This window comes from Aulonocara sp. 'chitande type north' Nkhata Bay, linkage group LG17, assembly GCF_057382095.1.
Source record: "Aulonocara sp. 'chitande type north' Nkhata Bay isolate Kocher_YH1m ecotype deep benthic linkage group LG17, A_spYH_male_GT1.1, whole genome shotgun sequence".
NCBI lineage: Eukaryota > Metazoa > Chordata > Actinopteri > Cichliformes > Cichlidae > Aulonocara > Aulonocara sp. 'chitande type north' Nkhata Bay.
Genome location: NC_141360.1, coordinates 27,961,146 through 27,980,493, shown reverse-complemented (window position 1 = coordinate 27,980,493; position 19,348 = coordinate 27,961,146). Strand labels below are relative to the sequence as shown.

The 19,348-nt window shown below is 40.3% G+C and overlaps 1 protein-coding gene across 3 annotated transcripts; it reads right to left on the bottom strand.

Annotated features, from left to right (window-relative positions):
* Nucleotides 1-2,706: 2,706 nt before the first annotated feature.
* Nucleotides 2,707-8,718, bottom strand: tigarb (TP53 induced glycolysis regulatory phosphatase b). Of its 3 annotated transcripts, XM_086269616.1 has the most exons (7): nucleotides 8,466-8,718; nucleotides 8,323-8,376; nucleotides 8,159-8,196; nucleotides 7,942-8,063; nucleotides 5,831-5,908; nucleotides 5,645-5,755; nucleotides 2,707-3,744 (listed from the first exon to the last, which is right to left on the bottom strand). In XM_086269616.1, the coding sequence occupies exons 1-7, from the start codon at nucleotides 8,564-8,566 to the stop codon at nucleotides 3,310-3,312; spliced, it is 939 nt and encodes a 312-aa protein (XP_086125742.1). In that variant the 5' UTR covers nucleotides 8,567-8,718; the 3' UTR covers nucleotides 2,707-3,309. The 3 variants fall into 3 exon arrangements, with proteins under 3 accessions (XP_086125742.1, XP_086125743.1, XP_086125744.1); XM_086269617.1 differs by lacking the exon at nucleotides 8,323-8,376 and having other exon boundaries at nucleotides 8,466-8,715; XM_086269618.1 differs by having other exon boundaries at nucleotides 8,358-8,477.
* Between the last annotated feature and the right edge of the window lie 10,630 nt (nucleotides 8,719-19,348).

The following is a 19,348-nucleotide window of genomic DNA, read 5'->3' as shown; positions in this document are numbered from 1 at the left end:
ACTTTTTTAGTCACGAATCATTCAGCAATGCAGTGTGTTTATACACTGAATGTACAAACTTGACTTGCAACTCTTTTTGCACAATTTATATTGTCTTTAAATTCACCTGCGCCTGCAGCCTTCTCTTTCCTTTTAATTTAGTTTTCACGCAGTTGTAAATATAGATTTTAAGTCGAGGGACGTGTGTTTTAACCTGTATTCACTTTTAAAATAATATCTTAGGTGTCCAGATGTTCCAGCTGGCATGCTCTCACGCTGAGCATTGATCAGGATTTCTTTCGGAATATTATTTGGTTTCTCTCACAAAATCACCAGAGCCCTTCAAATTAATTACCCCCAAATCAGTGTACATGTGTGCGCAATCTTTGATTTTGTGGTTTCTTCTCAATGAGGTTTTTACAGCTGATCTGAGAAACCCACATTTCAAAAGTGACACTGATGTTTTTTCCCATGATAGAAGCTCAACTTAGCCTGCATCTAGAATACTGAAGGCACCATTTAATGGTTTAAAACAAAAAGAAAGCGATATATATATGACGAACATACTATAAAGTTTTTATTTGGTAGGTTAAGATTAAATATTTGAAAGTCCTGTGCGGTTTTTAACTTCTTAAATTGGAATTAAACAGGGAAATCCCACAACTTTTCACTGCCATCACTCATTTGTGTATCCTCCACCAGTCTTTAATACATGACTTGAAGGAATATATGTACAGGGTAAATAACCTTTACAGATGTCAACTCCTAACTCCAGTTATGTGACTTTTACAGGTGCTGGGCGCCACCAGCAAACACAAAAAACAGTCCCAAAGAGTATTTATTTATTTAAATCCATTCCTTCGTTTTATTTATTTGTGAGACAGTTCAAATGTACATAAAGGGAAACTTGGTTTGTCTTTGAATGTATGAGCTGGGGTCTTGGATGGAGTGTTGCTTGAATTTGGGACAAAATAAAGTAATAAAAGAAAATACGTTCTGTGTTTGTGAGTTGTTTTTGTGCGCTCTCTTTTTGGTAAATCTGTTAATGTTTTACTTTAAAGGTATTTTTCATACCATATGTGTTGATTAAGTTCAGTTACTTTAGATAACAGCAAACAACAGTTTAACTCTTTTATAATCTTTGAAGCAAAGCTGCAAATGTAATATGCAAGACTGATGATCTAATCAAGAAGAAATTATCCAAATATGTTAGCTTATTTATAAAACTAGCCATTTTCTTTCATGTGAAGCACTACTGACCATCGACCAGTCTTTGTTTGTACCTCACTTAAGGTAAAGCAATGTTAGATGGTGCAATGCTTATCCCACATATCTTGAGAGATTATAGATCTTCTTTTCAGGCTTCTGAAGTTAACTGAATGTGACATTTTTCATGATGCTTGTACATTTAGAGTCAACATAAGACTTTGTGAGCTCTACCAAGAAAAAAAAACTTCTCAGGGGAAAGAAAACTTAAATGTAGATGTGTTAGTGTGACCTCAAGAGGTCCAGAATTTTGGGGGGAGCTTCAAAGCACTTTAAACATGTCTTTTTCTTCCTTCACACAGACTCTAATCCAACAGTTGCTACTAAATTATGCTTGATTTTGAATGCTGAGTGGCAATGAGCTTTTAAAAACTGTAATAGCTCTCTATATGAGGTTCATACTGTAGATGTATTGGATGTAATTTATATGTTAGGATCCCTGTAGTGATTTAGGTTAGTATGATCACGTATGTTAAGAATTTCCATGTTGTATTTGGTGTGTATAATGTGACATTTGGACTTCTTTTTAAAAGCCGTAAACAGTTTTGGGGGAGTTCCATTTCACAAATACCTATTTTATATATCATTATGCTGGAATTTGTATTTTAATATATTTGTGAATAAACTGAAACTGCATGAGAGTGGTATCCATGACGCCCTGTCAGAGTTTGCAAGTTGTTGTTTTTTTTAAGGATATCTGTTACTTTGACCTACCGAGAGACTCACAACAGGATATTAAAAATAGGTGGAAGCAGCAAAACTGATCTCCCATCAGCACTTAAAGACATCCAACATGGATTCAAAAGAAATTGAAAATGCTGACTTAGCACCGTAACCGTAGCAGAGGATGTAGCACCAGTAATGCCAACAAATCCTTCAATGCAAACAACAACAGCAGCCGTTTGTGTCTGCCCTCAAATACGACAAGTTTCCCAAAAACATAACACTCCCCCTATTCATTATTCTAACATTATAAAATCCAGTGCACTAACTTTTAGCATTAGCATTAGATTGAATGATATCTCTAAACATGCTTTGTTTTCCTGCTGGAAGCAGCCATCAGTAGATGCCGTGTTCATAAATGGATGATCAGCAAAATTACTCATGTAGGGTGACTATTAACCCTACACCAGCCTGAATGTTGATAGAAGCCAAGATGGATCAATACTTTCATGCCATTCGCATCAAATTCTGATCCCACCATCTGAATGTGGCAGCAGAAATGGACTCATCAGACCAGATGACTCCAATCTTGTCTGGTCTCATTTTGGTGAACTGTGAAAATTGTAGCCTCAGTATCCTGTTCTGAACTGGAGTGTGGTCTTCTACTGCTGTAGCCCATTAAGAGATGCTCTTCTGCTCTATTCATAACACATGCCTTTGTGTTAAATTGGTTTTCATCAGTTTTTCAGTTATACACAGCTATTGGGAATAAATCAGACCATGGTTTATTGATTGAGGTCATCATGAGCTGCATCAGCCATTTATTGGAGATAAAATGATGTCAGACAACATAAAAAGATCTTCTGAATATGTAGCACCCAGAAAAAAAGACAATACATCCACAAATGTCTTGCAAGTAATTTCACAGCATTCTGTGATTTGTGCAACTTGTTTTTTCCCTCATTACTTGTGATTGTATGAAATGTTAAACACAAACTCAAAGTATCAGTGCTCTCACGAAATATTGCACCCAATAAAATGAGCAGCAGCACAACTGCCACACAGGAAATGCCACAATACATTAAATACTTCAAACTTTGGTGTAACACAATAAAAGAGGCAATTTAATGATCAGTTTTTAAACAATTTAAATATGAAAGGTCACCTTACTGGCCTACAGCTGGACAGACATGGTTTCATGATGAAACAGAACTGTACACCGAATCTGAGCGTTGATCCACAGTGAAACACAGCGACTGAGAAAACATGAATTACCCTGTGCAACGTAGCCTTCAGTTACCTGTGCTAGATTAGTGCTTATAATAGTTCCATCATCCATCAGATAGTGTGTACATATACACACACAAGCAGAGAACATCTACCTCTTTATTTTCTTTTGTGCTATTCACCATCTGCGAGGTTCTCCAGGTGGTCCTTCCTGTTGGTAAAAACACAGCGAGCAGCGGAGAGGACCGGCCCAGACTCAGACTCACTCAGAGTGAGAATGAAGCGGCTGATGCCCGTGTTCGGACAGGGTGAAAACACTTGCTGCATTTTCGCCCCTGCAGGTAGAGCGCAATTTAAGTCCTCCACAAGGTGCCAGATGGCCACACGAATGTAAGCGCCGTGGCTCACCACCAGAGTGTGGACAAGCACGCCCTGAAGGCCGTCATCAGCTGAGCAGCAGGGGGGGGTGTTGGAGGCAACGGCCGCGGTCCCCTGGGCGACATCTCCAGATGCTGAAGCTCCTGAAGAGGCAGCCGGTCCTGATGAGAGGTGCTCATCCAGCATTTGCTTGAAAAGAGCTTTGAGGAATTTTTTGAATCGAAGCTTCACCTGAAAGCAACATGACAGGGAAGCTCAGAGAGCCATTCGTTTTTCCATGTAATTTTCAGTCCTCGTACCTACTGTATATTAAAACATCAGAGCTGCTGTGAATACTAGATTTAAAAAAAAAAACAAAAAAAAACAAAAAACAAAAAAACAACCTTCAACCAAAAGGCCAAAAAAAAATTTGATCACTGCAGCATTTCCACTGGAGAGATTTGCTTTTTTCATCTTTGGTTTAAAAAGTCAGACTTTGATTTATCCAACTCAAACTGAGTTTATGCAGAAAATATAATATATTTATCTACTGATTTATCAATCAATCAATCTAGTCCAACTTTGTCTGTGGAAGTTCTTAAATTCAACTCAGTATAAAGCATGAACTCACATTTTTTTTATGGATTCATTCATTCATCCTTTCTAGTTTGCCCTCAAACATATTTATTTCTTGTTCAGCCATTCTCTATAAACCCAGCCACGCTTAAACAGAAGTCATTACAGACTTTAAATGATGCCTCCCTCATTTTCATGCTGAAGCAGAAAAGCATAAGAATAGAAAAAAGTGAGAATGAAGAAACAGAAATAAATGCATCCACCACATTCACAGGTTACTGCCCATAAAACAACAAATGTGACCTCAACCTTAAGGACAGTTATGCTGAAGACCAATTAGGTGATCATGTTCATTTCACCAAAATCTGACCAAATACTATAGTAAGAGAGCAGGACAGTTGTGGGATAAGCTCATCAGTTCTACAATTGGATGAGCTAAAAATAACTGAAGGGGATGAATAATTAAATCAAAAGTAAATAAATTAGAAAATTAAGACAAAGGTAGATAAATAGAACAGAAAAAAATAGTAACTCCGTTATCATTAACTCAATTTCTTTACTATTACCACTGATGTTGCCATTTCGGTCCTCTATAAATTTTAGGTTAATGTATGAAAATGGCCCCTGAAAAGCTCTAGACTGCTGGTCAGAGAAAATACAGGGTGGGCCTTTTATATGGATGCACCGGAATAACGTGGGAATGGTTGGCGATATTAGAGCACCAAGCACACCATTGTTTTCCTTGTGACATCACCAATAAGTTTGATGTGTCACATGGCCCTCTTCCTATTGGAAAAACAAAAGTTGTATCCAAGATGGCAGACTTCTAAATAGCCACCATGGTCACCACCCATCTTGAGGAGTTTGCCCCCTCACATATACTAATACGCCACAAACAGGACTTTAATATCACCAACCATTCCCATGTTATTACAGTGTATACATATAAATGGCCCACCCTGTACAAGCATTTCACTTATTTCATTCATTTCAATATGAATAACAACTGATTGATCAAGAAATTATTTAAACCTCCAAAAAGAGGACAACTTTGAGAGAAATTAGAGGATAAATTTGTGTGTTGATAAGTTTACCTTTAAAGTGTAGGAGAAAATTTAAGTGTCTACTATTTTAAGTTGAGTTAGGGATGTTCATTAAACTCTCTACCCTCCCATCCTGTGAGCACTTAAACTAACAAAGGGGTAAAATAACCACCCAAAAAAGTGAATTAGGGTAGTGTGTGAATTTGAGTGGAGGAAGACGCAGCAATAGAAAAACCACAGATGTTGCTTAACACTGGTCTCTTTTATACCCCAGTAAGAGTCCCAGTATAGGCTCTGACCCAACACCCACAACACTGAGGCTTATACAAAGGGAGTTAAATGGAAATTCTGAATGTAAAATGTCAAAACAGTCTTTCTACATTCTTTTCTACATTACCCTGGTCTGAAGAAGAAGCTTTATAAAAGATCAGTTTGGAAACAGAAGGGATTACTTAACCTGCAATGTCCTAAAATGACCACTGCATGGCACTGTTGTACAAGTAATGGTCTTTAGGCCAGCTGTTTGGACTAACCTGATCTAAAGTCTCTCCTCCCGGTGGTGTGTAGTCACGGCACGACTGGCCTGCAGCATTCGCCATGTTCTTCAAATACTCTTTGTGACGCCCTTCAGCGACACCAAAACCCTGTGCCAACACAAAGAGTGTTAAAGTGTGTAACACTTTAACATGTGGAAGCAGCAGAACGTAAACAGATCTTACTCGCTCTCTGAGTAGCGGCTCCAAAACCATTTCCATGCCAGAGCAATGACTGTTGTTCCTCAGAATTATCTCTGCTGTCTGAAGAAGGAAACACAATCAGTCACTCATACACTGTTAATGAAAAAGACATGAATCTCAGTATAGCCATTTCTACAGATCCTGTGTTGTATTTCTCCATAACCAGATGACATTTCATTAGTTAAACATTTGATGCTGATGGGAAGTACGTGTGGCATCACTTAGTCATGTAACTGTTCACATCAGTTATTACAGCTTTGTAGTTACCTTAACTGTGAGGAAAACCGCTGAAGTGGCAGTTGGCCAGATGATAACCTATGACAGCCTCCACATGGAGGTCACTGCTGTCTGATCAGAGTGCTGTACTGAAGCATGTTTATGTCAAGTTGAGTGGAGGAGAAAAGCATGGTAGGAAAAGGTACAAAAGCAACAAACTACAAGACTACATTCATGAGTGGATTGTCAAGAAAACATCCATTTATGGACTTCACGAGAAGTGGACTGAGGCTAGTGTCAGAGCATTGAGAGCGAGCACGCACAGATGTTTTCAGGATAGGAGCTGCAACTGTCGCAGTCCTAGTATCAAGCACTCCTGAACCAGATATGACATCAGTGGAGTCTTACTTGAGCTAAGGAGAAAGATAACTGGAACCTTTATGAACGTTAAGTAAATGTATAAATTTCATTTGGAAATCAGGATCCTGGAGTCTAGAGGAAGCAGAGCAGAGGCTCAGAATCAAAGGTTTTTGAAGTCCAGTGTGAAGTTTCTGAACTTTGTGATGATTTGGGTTTACATGGCGTCTGCTTTTCTTTGTGGTGGTTGGTCCGCTGCGTTTTATCAAATCCAAAGTCAATGCAGCGTCTACCAGGAGATTTCAGAGCACTCCGTGCTTGTGTCTGCTGATAAGCATTATGGAGACAATGGTTCATTTTCACAGCAGGACTTAGAATCTGCAAAAGATCCCAGTTATTTGGAACGTGAATAGCTGCCTGTGTCAAGAAATCAATCCATTGGTGTCCCCTGAATCTTGAGCAGTGCCAGTTACAGTCTTAAGAAAGACAATACACCCTAAAAACAACCTTACTGGTCCCAAATGAATTAACATGGTAAGTAGAAGCCAGGTGCTTCTATGCTTCTCCTGTACAAAAGCACAAGTTTTGGCAGGTTGCTGGTTCAGCGTTAATCTTCCCAGGAGTGGACGTCCCAGCAAAGTCACCCCAAAATCAGACCATGCAATGCTCAGAGAAACCGCAACCCCCCCCCAAAAAAAAACCAGGAGCTACATCTCAGACTCTACGGGCCTCACTTAGCATGTTAAAGGTTAAAGTTCATGGCGGTAAATTGAAAAAAGACTGAACAAGTGAGGGGAAAAGGCGCCTCTCTATAAAAAGTTACATCGGAACAAACCAAAGATGACACCAATGTGGAGATTTTTGGCCATAATGCAACAGCACAACAAACACAGCATATCACTATGCTGTGGGACTGTTTGCTTTGCAATAATTCTAGCAGCAATATTTTAAAGTACAGTGCAAGTGGCAGGAAAGCAGGTGCTGTAGTGGAATAGTAAAATTTGCCTAATAAGGTTTGTAAGTGTGTGAACTGACCTGGATATATCTGTTTGGCAACCTTAATAAAAGCTAAGCAAAGGTGCTTCAGTGCTTCCTTTAGCCGTTACAAAAGGAAAGATGATAACTCCATCGAAAAATTCACACCATCCAAACATCTTAAAAAAAAATTCAACATACCTGTCACAGATTGATGTCAATGAACAGTTTCTATTTCATACCATAACCTGCTGATGGATTAAACTATAAACATTATGCTGCTGTAATAAAATCTGCTTCTTATCCATTTGATTCTTTGCATAAAGAATATAGGCTTATGTTTTAAAAAGTGCTATAAATAAATACTGTGAGCCATGTTAAAATGATCAAAGTGGATTAAAAGTTAATGGTAAACAGATCAGTAAAAGGAGCTAAAGTGTTGGACTATTTTTCATTGATGTCATCTCTACAGCAAGATATGTGCCACCTCTGTCACAGTCATTTTCCTCCCATGGTGCCCCAAAAAGTGCACCTGAGTGCCTCACCTGTACAGCTCGTTGCAGGTTACTGACAAACACTTTGGTAAACGCGATGTCTTTTAGGTATTGTCCTGCTGCCTCAGCCTGCTGCACACCTGTCTCTGACAGCAGCGTGTCCACACCTTGACCTGAGATCACAAATTACAGACCGTCCAAACACACAGGTGCAGTTAGATGTGAAAGGTAAACACGTGATTACATCTGTTGTTATAACGTGAATCACCTTGCAGCAGCTTTTCCCTGTTGTACTGCGTTTCCCCACTGTGTAGATACAAAACAACAAATCCGAGTTAGACGACTCATATAAACATCTCCTCAAAAAAAAACTAAAACAGAGCACAAACGTTAAAGGTGCCTAAGTCTCCTATTGCTCAAAGTCAGCCGCACAGGCACACATGTAGCCACACAGCATGCTGCAACACCTGACAGGACACGCAGGCTCTATAGGAGACACCAACATCAGCAAATCACTCATCTTCAAGTCAGGTGAAAGTATGAAACAACAATTAAGCCGCTAAATTACTACTTACTGTCGTACGAACGTTAAACTGAACGTAAACATTTTCAGCAGCCGCTCTCGCACTACTTCCTGTTTGGTTCGGCTGCAGTTGTGCGTAACGTTTGACGTCATGACGCATTGCAGTGCTGCGTAACTGTAAATAATTTTTTTAAAATCTCAGCGAGGGCATGGGTGTCCCCGTTTCCCCTCTAAAAAGCGCGACACAAATAAAATAAAATAAAATAAAATAAAATAAAATAAAATAAAATAAACCCTATCCAGTCGGAATTTTCCCCCACAGCACATAATTTAGCAAGACATTAAGGATGAGCTCTATGGAGGGCCACGAGTGACAAAATGGATTAAATATATTATTAAATAGTTAATGCGTCATTAATTAAATAAAATTTGAAATAAAAATAAACAATCTCTTAAATGTTTTAAATGAAATTAATTGATATGCAATAATTATTTGCATATTAAACAAACTAATTGTTCCCTATTTTAATAATTTTCCACATATTTAATTAATTATTTCATGATATACTTATTCAGTTTATTTTGGCCTGTGATTTTACTTTAAGCTAATCATTTTGTCAGTGCCTTTCTTTACATCAGTAAAGCATTAGCCGTGTTTTGACTAAAGATGATTTCTAGAATTTAACCACTTTAATCACAAATGCTTCAAACTAGTTTATGATGTGTGAACATGAGCCAAGGGAGCTGGAAGGTCTTGCGTACAGAATTGTCATGCAGCATCCAACACTACCTCTAACAGGCCTTTAATTGCACTGAAGGCGATACGTGAAGAAACCAAGTCAACCCCGTTGTACCCAGTGTTGAAGATGATGGGTGTAAATGAAAATCATGCATGATTCATGCACATTTTTTAATCTCTGTATCTGACAGCTGAAGTAGCATTTACATGACCTCACTGACCTTTATGGATCAACACTCTTCTTCCTCACCTAAATGCCTCCCCTGACTGAACCAAAGCAGATTTCAAGTGGTCAAGGTTCATCTACTCCATGTTTAAAACCTATGAGACTGAAGACAGACTACTACAATTCCTAAATTAGAAGGTCCTACAGTGGGAAGAACCTCTAAGTAGAGAAGGAGGGACAGCATCATTATTTTATGAAATAATGAGGGTTTCAAATGACTAACAATTTACTTTAAAGTCCAAGGCTCAAACATGTCATTAAAGCTGAGATCTGAGCCCTGTTAGAAGTGACCTTATCAATACAAAGGTGAAGAAAGGTTTCACAAATGTCAGGAGTAGGTTCAACACAGAGTGTCTGCATGGCATTAAGAACCAACTCAACCAAGTCAGTCAGATAGAGATACAGTGGCTTGCAAAAGTATTCAGCCCCCTTGAACTTTTGCAGTTATTTATGTCCTATCACCTTAAATCGTCACTCAAAGACAGGTATCTTTGACAGTGTATGTATATAGATGTATCATATATAAGAGACAAATATTGTTCTTTCATTATGTTGGCATTACAAAATTTGGCTCAATGCTTACATATGTGTAAAATGAAAATTTACGAGCTGTGATAACTGTTTCTGATAAAACGAAGAGTAGACCGATATATTAAATATTCCTTTATTGGGTGACAAAATCAGATCATGTCATAACTGCTTTAAGTCATACAGAATAGATATCAGAGCCTTAAACAGGCTGACTTCTGCTAAATGGGTCAAACTGGGCAGAAAATATACAAACACATAACATCCTTATAGAATATGATGTAACATTATAGATCAACTTACCTCAGGATATATAAAGCATATAAACAATTACAGCAATATGATGCAACAAACACAGGAGTGCTACTAATCCAAAATACTCAAAGCTTCATAGAACTGAAAAAAACATGGACATTTATTTTAGCTCCATTCTGCTGCTGATACATAGTTTATGTTTCTGAATATTAAACTTGGTACTGCCTTTCATAGTGTTTAACTTGAACTGAGTACTTTCTCCCACACTGAAAACACTGGAATGGTAAAATTATTTGAGTTTGTCCTGGTGGATCATCAGGGGTGCAAAGCCTCACAGATGATGTGCAGCAGTGGGTCTCTCAGTCTGTCCTCACTCTGGACACTTGCAGTTGTCACATATGGAAATCACATGTGTGATAAGCTGCAGGATTCAAACACAAGTGTAACTTATAAATACATGCTCATATTTTATTACACAATCAGAGAAAGAAAAAGAGAGAGAGAGTGCAGGACAGACAGTCAGGTGACAGTCTCAGGTGTATAAATGGCCTGGCCTGTATTTATATAGCGCTTTACTAGTCCCTAAGGACCCCAAAGCGCTTTACATATCCAGTCATCCACCCATTCATGCACACATTCACACACTGGTGATGGCAAGCTACATGATAAATAAGTATACACTGCTACAAAACAGCACAAGAGACAGAGGATATAGTGTTTGTGTTATTAAGAGTGCTAAACAAGAAGAGTTCCCAGATGGTACAATGGACACGTGACTCCAGTGATTAAAGCATCTTTCTTTCAGCTTAACGAGTGAACCGTCAGCTTGTTCAAAGAAACGCTAAAGTCCGTTTGGCTCGACACCACCGAACAGAGGCAGCAATATAACATTTCCAATCAGTCTTCAGGAATTCTTAATGGTGCTTGGTGCCATACCCTCAGGGACTTTAATGTTATATAAAAACACTGACAGCTCAATATCTACCTCAGTCACTCTGAGTCACCAATAGGGAAAATCTGTTTTTCACAGGAACTTGGTAACAGCAATAAGAGAATACGTAGTTTATTCCAAGAAGATATCGTCTCTCTCCCATATATAATATCTTATTGGAACCGATATGTTCCAGATATCAAGTGGAAGACAGTCTGGATGGTCCCCCATAAATATTTGATTGTAAATAAGGTGAAAGAAGTCTCATTTAAAATTCTACATAAATGTTATCCAGCCAGTCACTACATGGTAAAATTTTAAAGGGACATAAATACTAATTGTACTTTCTGTGGGGATCATCCAGAAACTGTGACACATCTTTTTTGGTACTGTTCTTTTACACAGAGATTCTGGAAGGAATTTAGCAGGTTTGTTATTGTCCACATTTTAAGGGAGTTTTCTTTACGATGGGAAAATGTTTTATTCTGTTTCTTTAAGTTCCCCAAGAAGTATGATAAATGTTTTTTTATGATAAATTTGTTAATACTTTTAGCTAAATTTTTTAACCATAAATGTAAGTTTACTAACAAAACACCATATTTCTGTCATTATTTTAAGGATGTGGAAATGTACATACAATCAATATCAGACTCCACCAACACAAAGGCTCTCAAAACAATATGTGTTGTATATGTATGTGAATTTTTGCGTGTATTCTTATAATTGTTACCTTTTTCTTTTACCCTTGGCTTTTTGTGTTCATGTTCTGTTGTTTTCTATACTGCATCTGTTCGTATGTTGTATACTCATTGTTTGTTAAATAAAGTTTAAAAAAAAAATTCAGATCAAAGGCTACAAAAACCCTTAAATAGGGCTTGTAACAGACATAAACTCAGTTTCACTGACACAAACAATTTCACAAACGCACAACGTCTTAGCATTGCTATATCTTTAGAAAGAAAATGATGTCTAGAATACAGAGACCCCAACACATAGCGTTAACTACCATTGGGATAAAATCAAGCCTCATTTGCTCCCAGAAAAAAAGTTAGATTTAAGGAAACTTACGAGATAAATTATCCTCAAGCAGAGGCAAGGGAGCAAAATAAGACGACAAAGTACATGAAAGAGGAAACGAAATTAGAAAAGGCAGCTAAACTGCAAAAAAGAAAGGAACTTCAAGCCCAGATTCTGGAGAAGGCTGATAAGTTGCAGTTTAACAGGAATGCCTGTGTTAAAAACTTTCACAAAGTTATCTATGGCGGTATGGTTTCAAATGAAAACGATAAGCTTATCGAGTTAAAAAAAGAAATGGCGCAAGCGAGAAAAGAGCAAGAGAAAAAAATTAATAACGAGGTGGAAGATAGACTTGAGGAAGCACAGAAAAGGGAGCAAGAGAAAGCCCAAAAGAAAATTCTAATAAAGAGGGCTTTCAATAAAGCTCAAAGAGACCAAATAAAAGATAATGAACAGAGAAGGCAGTTAGAAAAACAACTCAAAAGTCAGGAGCAAGAATTAAGGCAGCAGCAGGAGGAAAAATATAAACAAGACTTACAATAGCAGGCAGTAAAAATGTCACAAGCAAAAAGTAAAGTCTTGAAAGAACTGAATGAACAGCTTGAAGCGCAAAAGAAAGAAAGAAAAATGCATGAAGAAAAACTTCAAGCTGAGGAAAAACACAGACAGAATGGTGGTGTTATCAGACAGCAGGTGTTATCAGAAATTGCTATTAAAAAAACTGGCAGATATTAACAAAGAAAAGTCTGCCAAACAAAGTCTTTTAGAAGAAAAAAGACAAAAAGATTTTGATGACAAGGATGTGGAAAATGAATGAAAATAAAATTTTAATTGCACAGCGAAAGAGAAGGGAGGATGCAATTAAAAACATAGATGAAAACTTTTCTTTAGTTCAGGAAAACCAAAAAATTGCTGAACAAAAGAAACAGGCAGAGACCGAGGAGGCGTTTAAAGTTTTAAAAAACGAGAGGCTGAAAAAGGAAAGGCTTCAGCGGTATATTATGGCAGAGCTGCCAAAAATTGATAAAAAACATCATCCAGCTACAGCTATTTTAATGACAAGTCTGGGAGGGCGTGGCTTCTTCCTAGATGGAGAAGAATACACCCAATATCCATACAAAATGGAAAAACCGCTCCTCAGCTACTCGACTGCACAGACTCGTCAGATCAAATTAAAGCAAGAGCTTGACAGTCTGGACAGCAAACCGGCAGGAATGGAAAATATTTACCTTACAAAACTCCAAGGGCCGACTACAAGACAAAAGGAGTTTGTTGGTTAAATAGTCACTCAATTCAAGCCTGTACCTCCCAACAGACACCAAATACCACTTCCCAATATCACTCCACTTCCACCTATTGAAAAATCAACAACCTCTTTATAAAAATATTAACCAGCTTAAAACTACTGTCCTTCATTACATGGAATATAAATGGAGCTGGCTCCAGAGAAAAGAGGTTAAAAATATTTAACCAACTCAAAAAACTACAGGCAGATGTTGTCCTATTACAAGAGACCCACAGACCTCTTAGAGGTTCGAATGAACTTAAAACACCTGAGTTTCCTAATGTGTTCTCAGCTTGTTATAATTCTAGACAAAGGGGAGCAGCAATTTTAATACATAAAAATATTAATTTCACAGTACTCAATACAGTTATAGATCCAGAGGGCAGATTCTTAATCATTAAACTATCTATACGTGATAAAAAGCTATGTATTGCAAGTGTATATGGTCCAAATGTTGATGATCCCTCATTCTTTCACGGTTTTTTCAGTGCACTCTCTGAACACTTAGATGGCACACTTGTTCTTGGAGGTGACCTCAACCTTGGACTAAATGAAGACATGGATAGGCTCAATACAGCGGGAACTCAGCGTAATTGGCAGTCCACAAATATAATCAAACAGTATATGAGCGACTTTGGTCTTTGCGATGCATGGCGCTCCCTTCACCCCACCAGTAAGGAATATACTTTTTTCTCACATGTCCATCACTCCTACTCTCGTCTGGATTATTTTTTGGTCAGCAGCTCACTGCTGAACGACATTTCAGACACTGAGATTCACCCTATAGCTGTCAGGAATTAGAAAAAAACATCAAATCACTAGAAGAAGCCTACGCGTCCCACCAAGATCAGGAAACATTGAACAAAATACGCAAAACAAAACTAGAATTAAATGAGATAATTGATAAAAAAAACAAAATTCTTAGTACAAAGACTACGCCTACAAAATTATGAACATGGTAATAAATCCGGTCAATTTCTAGCAAACCAGCTAAAAATAAATAAAGAAAAAACAACTATATGTGCTGTTCAAGATTCATCTGGGAACACATTATATGAACCGATACAAATAAAAAACATTTTCAGGGATTTCTATAAAACGTTGTATTCACCACAAATAAACCCATCTAAAAAAGAAATTGATCAGTTTTTGGACAACATAACTCTTCCAAAATTATTGGACACTCAAGCAATGGCACTGGATTCACCACTGACACCAGGTGAACTCCAGGAAGCCCTGATAAGTATGCACAATAATAAGGCTCCAGGTCCAGATGGCTTTCCTGCAGAATTCTACAAAGAATTCTGGTCGATTCTAGCACCAGTTTTCTACAGAACGTTGTTGGAAATTAAAGAAAAGGGCAGACTTCCATCAAATATGAATTCTGCAAACATTAATCTCCTGCTAAAACCAGGCAAAGACCCTGTATATCCCTCAAGCTATCGTCCAATATCCCTTATAAATGTAGACCTTAAAATAATCTGCAAAGCTCTCTCAAAGAGACTGGAGAAAATAACCCCCCTCTTAATTCATCCTGACCAAACTGGTTTCATAAAAGGTAGGCACTCATCAACAAATACACGTAGATTACTTAATTTGATAGACTACTCATACAGTAAAAACCTAGAAACTACAATATTCTCTTTAGACGCAGAAAAAGCATTTGACAGAGTTAACTGGAAATTTCTATTTGCAACTTTACACAAATTTGGTTTTGGATCCTCTTTCATAAACTGGTTAAAAATATTATATAATTCCCCAACAGCTTGTGTTAGAACAAATGACCAGACATCCTCCAGCTTCTGTCTCTTGAGGGGCACCAGGCAGGGATGCCCACTCTCCCCTTCACTATTTGCAATTTTTATTGAACCACTAGCAGCAGCAATTAGACAGAATTCAGTAATTAAGGGCATAAAATGCAAGAATGTGGAACATAAAATCAGCCTTTATGCGGATGATGTGTTACTCTTTCTCCAAAATTCACAAACCAATATCTCTGGGGTGATTGAATTGATAAACTCTTTTGCAAGAATATCAGATTACTCAATTAACTGGTCAAAATCTACAGTCCTACCGATTAATTGCTCCTTCCATAATTCCTCTTCTACACCACTGCAATCGGGAAATATAAAATATTTAGGTATTAATGTTTCTCCCAAGCTTGCAGATCTAACTAAATTAAACCATATCCCACTTTTAAAGAAGGTAGAAGATGATCTGGCTAGATGGAAATGTCTACCCATATCACTCATGGGAAGGGTTGCCGCTATAAAAATGATGGTCTTACCAAAAATAAATTATTTATTCTCAATGATCCCAACTAAACCGCCACAAGATTGGTTCAGATCTCTAGATTCATGTATGTCCAAATTCCTTTGGAAAAATAAACCCCCACGTATAAGCTTAAAAACACTACAAAAGACCAAGGATAAAGGAGGACTAGAACTGCCTAACTTTCAGCACTACTTCTTAGCCAACAGGCTTCAGTTTATCTCAGGATGGCTAAAACACACCCTCTTAGATGAACCTTGGCTAGATGTAGAACAAGCACTCTGCAATAATCTAGAGATCTCAGACCTACCATTTATCAGCTCAAACATCCAACGACATGAATGCTTTAAAAGCATCAACATCAGCTCTTCTCTGACAGCATGGTGGGAGTTTCTAAAATTGACGGCGTCTTCATTAATCCCATGCAAACGTACACCTATCTGGAACAACCCTGACATATTACAAAACAATAATATGATAAACTTTTCAGATTGGAGTGATAAAGGAATCAAATATTTAGAACATATACTAGAAGGAACAGAATTTATTTCATTTGACGGACTAGTTACACAATATGGGATCAACAAGAAAAGATTTTTAGAATATCAACAAATTAAATCCATAGTAAAAAAAGAAATTTAAACCGGGTCAAGTTGAACTACAAACACCACCAAGTGTGGTTCAATTTCTTACTCTTAAACCCCCCAAATTACTATCCAAAATATACAGAATGCTTTCTAAAACAGATGAATCAATATCACTTCCTATTGCAAAATGGGAAGCGGATTTATCAGTTAACTTAGACCTAAACTTCTGGTCTCAGATTTGCTTAAAAACCTTTCATCTAATTAGAAATCCCAGTCTTCAATTAATTCAATACAAAATATTACATAGAGTGCACTATACAGGTCATCGGATGTTCAAGATGGGCTTTACGTCTACCAACAACTGCTCACACTGCCAAACCAATTCACCGGACAATTATATCCACGCTCTTTGGTTCTGTCCACCAGTTCAGAAGTTTTGGCGCGAGATATGTGAAGACTTATCGAAGTGTCTGAAATGTAACATTCCAACTTCCCCCTTAGTGTGTTTGTTGGGCAGCTTAGATAATGTCACTTCAGAAAAGAATATAGCCCATATGGTTTTCACTGCCCTATGCATAGCCAAGAAAACAGTCCTCATGAACTGGAAAAATAAAAATAATCTTAATTCTAACCAATATAGAAATTATCTATTAGATTACATTAGTCTTGATACAGCCTCTGCCACCACATCAGATCAATTGCTCTGGGCTCCTTTGATCAGCTCCATCACCTAGTGGGGGTGGGGGGTCATAGTTTGGTCCCGCCTTCACTGTTGTGATTGGTGTGGGGGTAGGGACAGGCTTAGGGCGTCGGGGGGTTCCCCGGAGGCATCTTCCTTGGGGGGCTCAACCCGGGGTAGCGGTCATGTCCGGTTAGGGGCTCTGTTGGCTCTCCGGTGACTGTTTCCTCGCGGCTGCGTGCAGCGGGGCTAGGGGAGGGTCTGTGCTGACGGACGTGGGTTACTGATCTGGTAGCCTGGCTGCCCCTGGGTGGGTCCGGGATGGGCGTGAGGTTCTGGGGGCGCTCCGTCTCTGGGCTGGGACCCGGACCGGGCCTCGGGGGCTTGGGTCCTGGTTGGTGTGTTGCCGGGGTTGTGGGCGGGTGGGTGCATGGGGGCCCAGCCCTGGAGCAGGGTGCCGCCGGTGCGTCGAGCCACCTGGGGGGCTCTTCAACTGGTGGGGGAGATTGTCACATCTTGCAGGAGCTTTCCTCTCCTCAGGAGCTCCCTCTGCAGGAGGGGGAGATACAGGAGAGGTGGAGGAAGATCTCAGCCTGGGTGTTTATTGTCTTATGTAGTCTGGAAGATGAGTGAATGGTGGGGTGGGTGCAGTTTTCTCTGTGGTGGGGTTGGGTGGACTGTCCCGGGCTCTGTGGGGCCGGGCGGCGCTGCTGCACTGGGCCCGGTCTGGATGGGCCTGGGCCCCCTTTCCCTGGCGGGTCGCGGAGTATGGGGGTGCCTACTGGGGTCAGCGGGGGAGCTGGCCCCAGGGAGGGGTCACTTGCCCCTCCCTTCCTTCCCTCCCCATCTCCAGCTGCCTCCCTCTTCCCGCTCCACCACAACCACCCACACATGCAGGGCCTTGGAGTAGGGGTATGTCACCAGGGTGCAGAGGAGGCTACCCCCCCCTCTGTCCCCTTCTGGCTGCCTCTGCCTCAATTTTATCCCACAACTTAGACATTCACATTACTCACACTCTCATTACACATACATATAGGATCTTGGGGGTGGGCACGATACACGGAGTCCAAAGTACCATCAGGGTGTACACCCCACCCCTGGCATCGTTGCCCACCTCTCAATTTTAAATACACGTAGACATTGAGGGCTAGCAGGAGGGACCATGCGCTTACCTGCTGCTCTCTGGCAGGTAGCTCAAAGCCCTCCTGGGTTTTAAATGCACCTTAGAACACACATGCATCAACATTACAATGAGCGGGTGGAGGGAGGTTTGGAGTCTTCTCTCACCCCCGTTCTCTGCGACCTGCTGGAGCAGGGGGGCTAGGACTAGGAGGAGGAGTTGGCCGTCCGACTGCGGTCTGGAGTGTGGAGCCTTCCTGCTGCTGCGGAGTCGGGGCGGTCTGCCTCCCCCCACCGCAGGGAAAAGGGAAACACCACCTGGGTCTGGGTGCAGTTCCCCCCTCCAGGGGCGGGGGCACCTAGACCCGGTTTGTAGAGTACGCTTGGGGAGTGTGATCGTGTGTACAACGTCTCTTTATGTCTGTCTCCACGTTGGTTGAGTGTGGAGTAAGTGCATATGAGAGCATGAGGGTGGGAATGGATGTTTGTATCTGTGTGTGCCTGTATGTCTGTGTCTATATGTCAGGTTGGGTGTCAGGCGCCACCTCTCTGGGGACATCTCAGGCCCTCCAAGGTTTGGAGGCCTATCTCCCCCTACCACCACTTCCCCTGGCAGTGGCGGACCCCCTCAGACATCGGTGCGTTGGTGGTTCTTTGTGTCCGGGGATGGGCGTCCAGGTACACACCGGCTCACTCCTTGGCGGCCGCTTATCGGGGCCTGGAGCCTGGGGCTCGCTCGGGCCACTTCGGAGGTGGGGTGCCCCCGGCCTCTCGGCCTGGGGTTCGGTCACTCAGGCGCAGCTGGCTGCCGGCGGAGCTCACGGGCGCGTCACTGCAACTCCCCCTGGCTTCTGCTCCGCGGCTGCTGAGTGAGCCCTCATCTGGGACTCTCCTCAGCTCTTTCCGGGACAGTGGCGCAGCTGCCCCTCTGTTGGTCTTCCTTGGTCTCTTGTGTTCTGGGGGCCTCTGGATGTCTGGAGTTTTGATCTCCTCCACACCTGCTTCACGCCCTGGAGGACGGGGCTGTGGCCCCCCCACACCCTCTAGCAGATTATTACATGAAGGAACCTTTTAAAAAACAAAAAACAAGCGCGTCCATGCTCACAGGTGTACACACGGGTGATCACACCCACAAACTACACCCTTTTTGGCTCCTACCTCAAAGCACACTGTGTTCTGTTGATCTTATGTGCTGCACAATAATGTTTAACATTTAGTATTTACTGTCATATTCCCATATATCATTGTGATGTTGTTTATTCTATTACTCTTGTTCTCTTCTGCTTGCTTTCTTTTTT

What these genes read in the sequence shown, in the direction of transcription:
- tigarb (XM_086269616.1), bottom strand. Translation starts at nt 8,566, where the DNA reads ATGACGTCAAACGTTACGCACAACTGCAGCCGAACCAAACAGGAAGTA. An exon ending in GTGTGGCTACATGTGTGCCT is followed by an intron (nt 8,197 to 8,322) that starts GTGCGGCTGACT and finishes GTATCTACACAG; the next exon opens with TGGGGAAACGCAGTACAACA. An exon ending in GAGGAGAGACTTTAGATCAG is followed by an intron (nt 3,745 to 5,644) that starts GTTAGTCCAAAC and finishes TGTTGCTTTCAG; the next exon opens with GTGAAGCTTCGATTCAAAAA.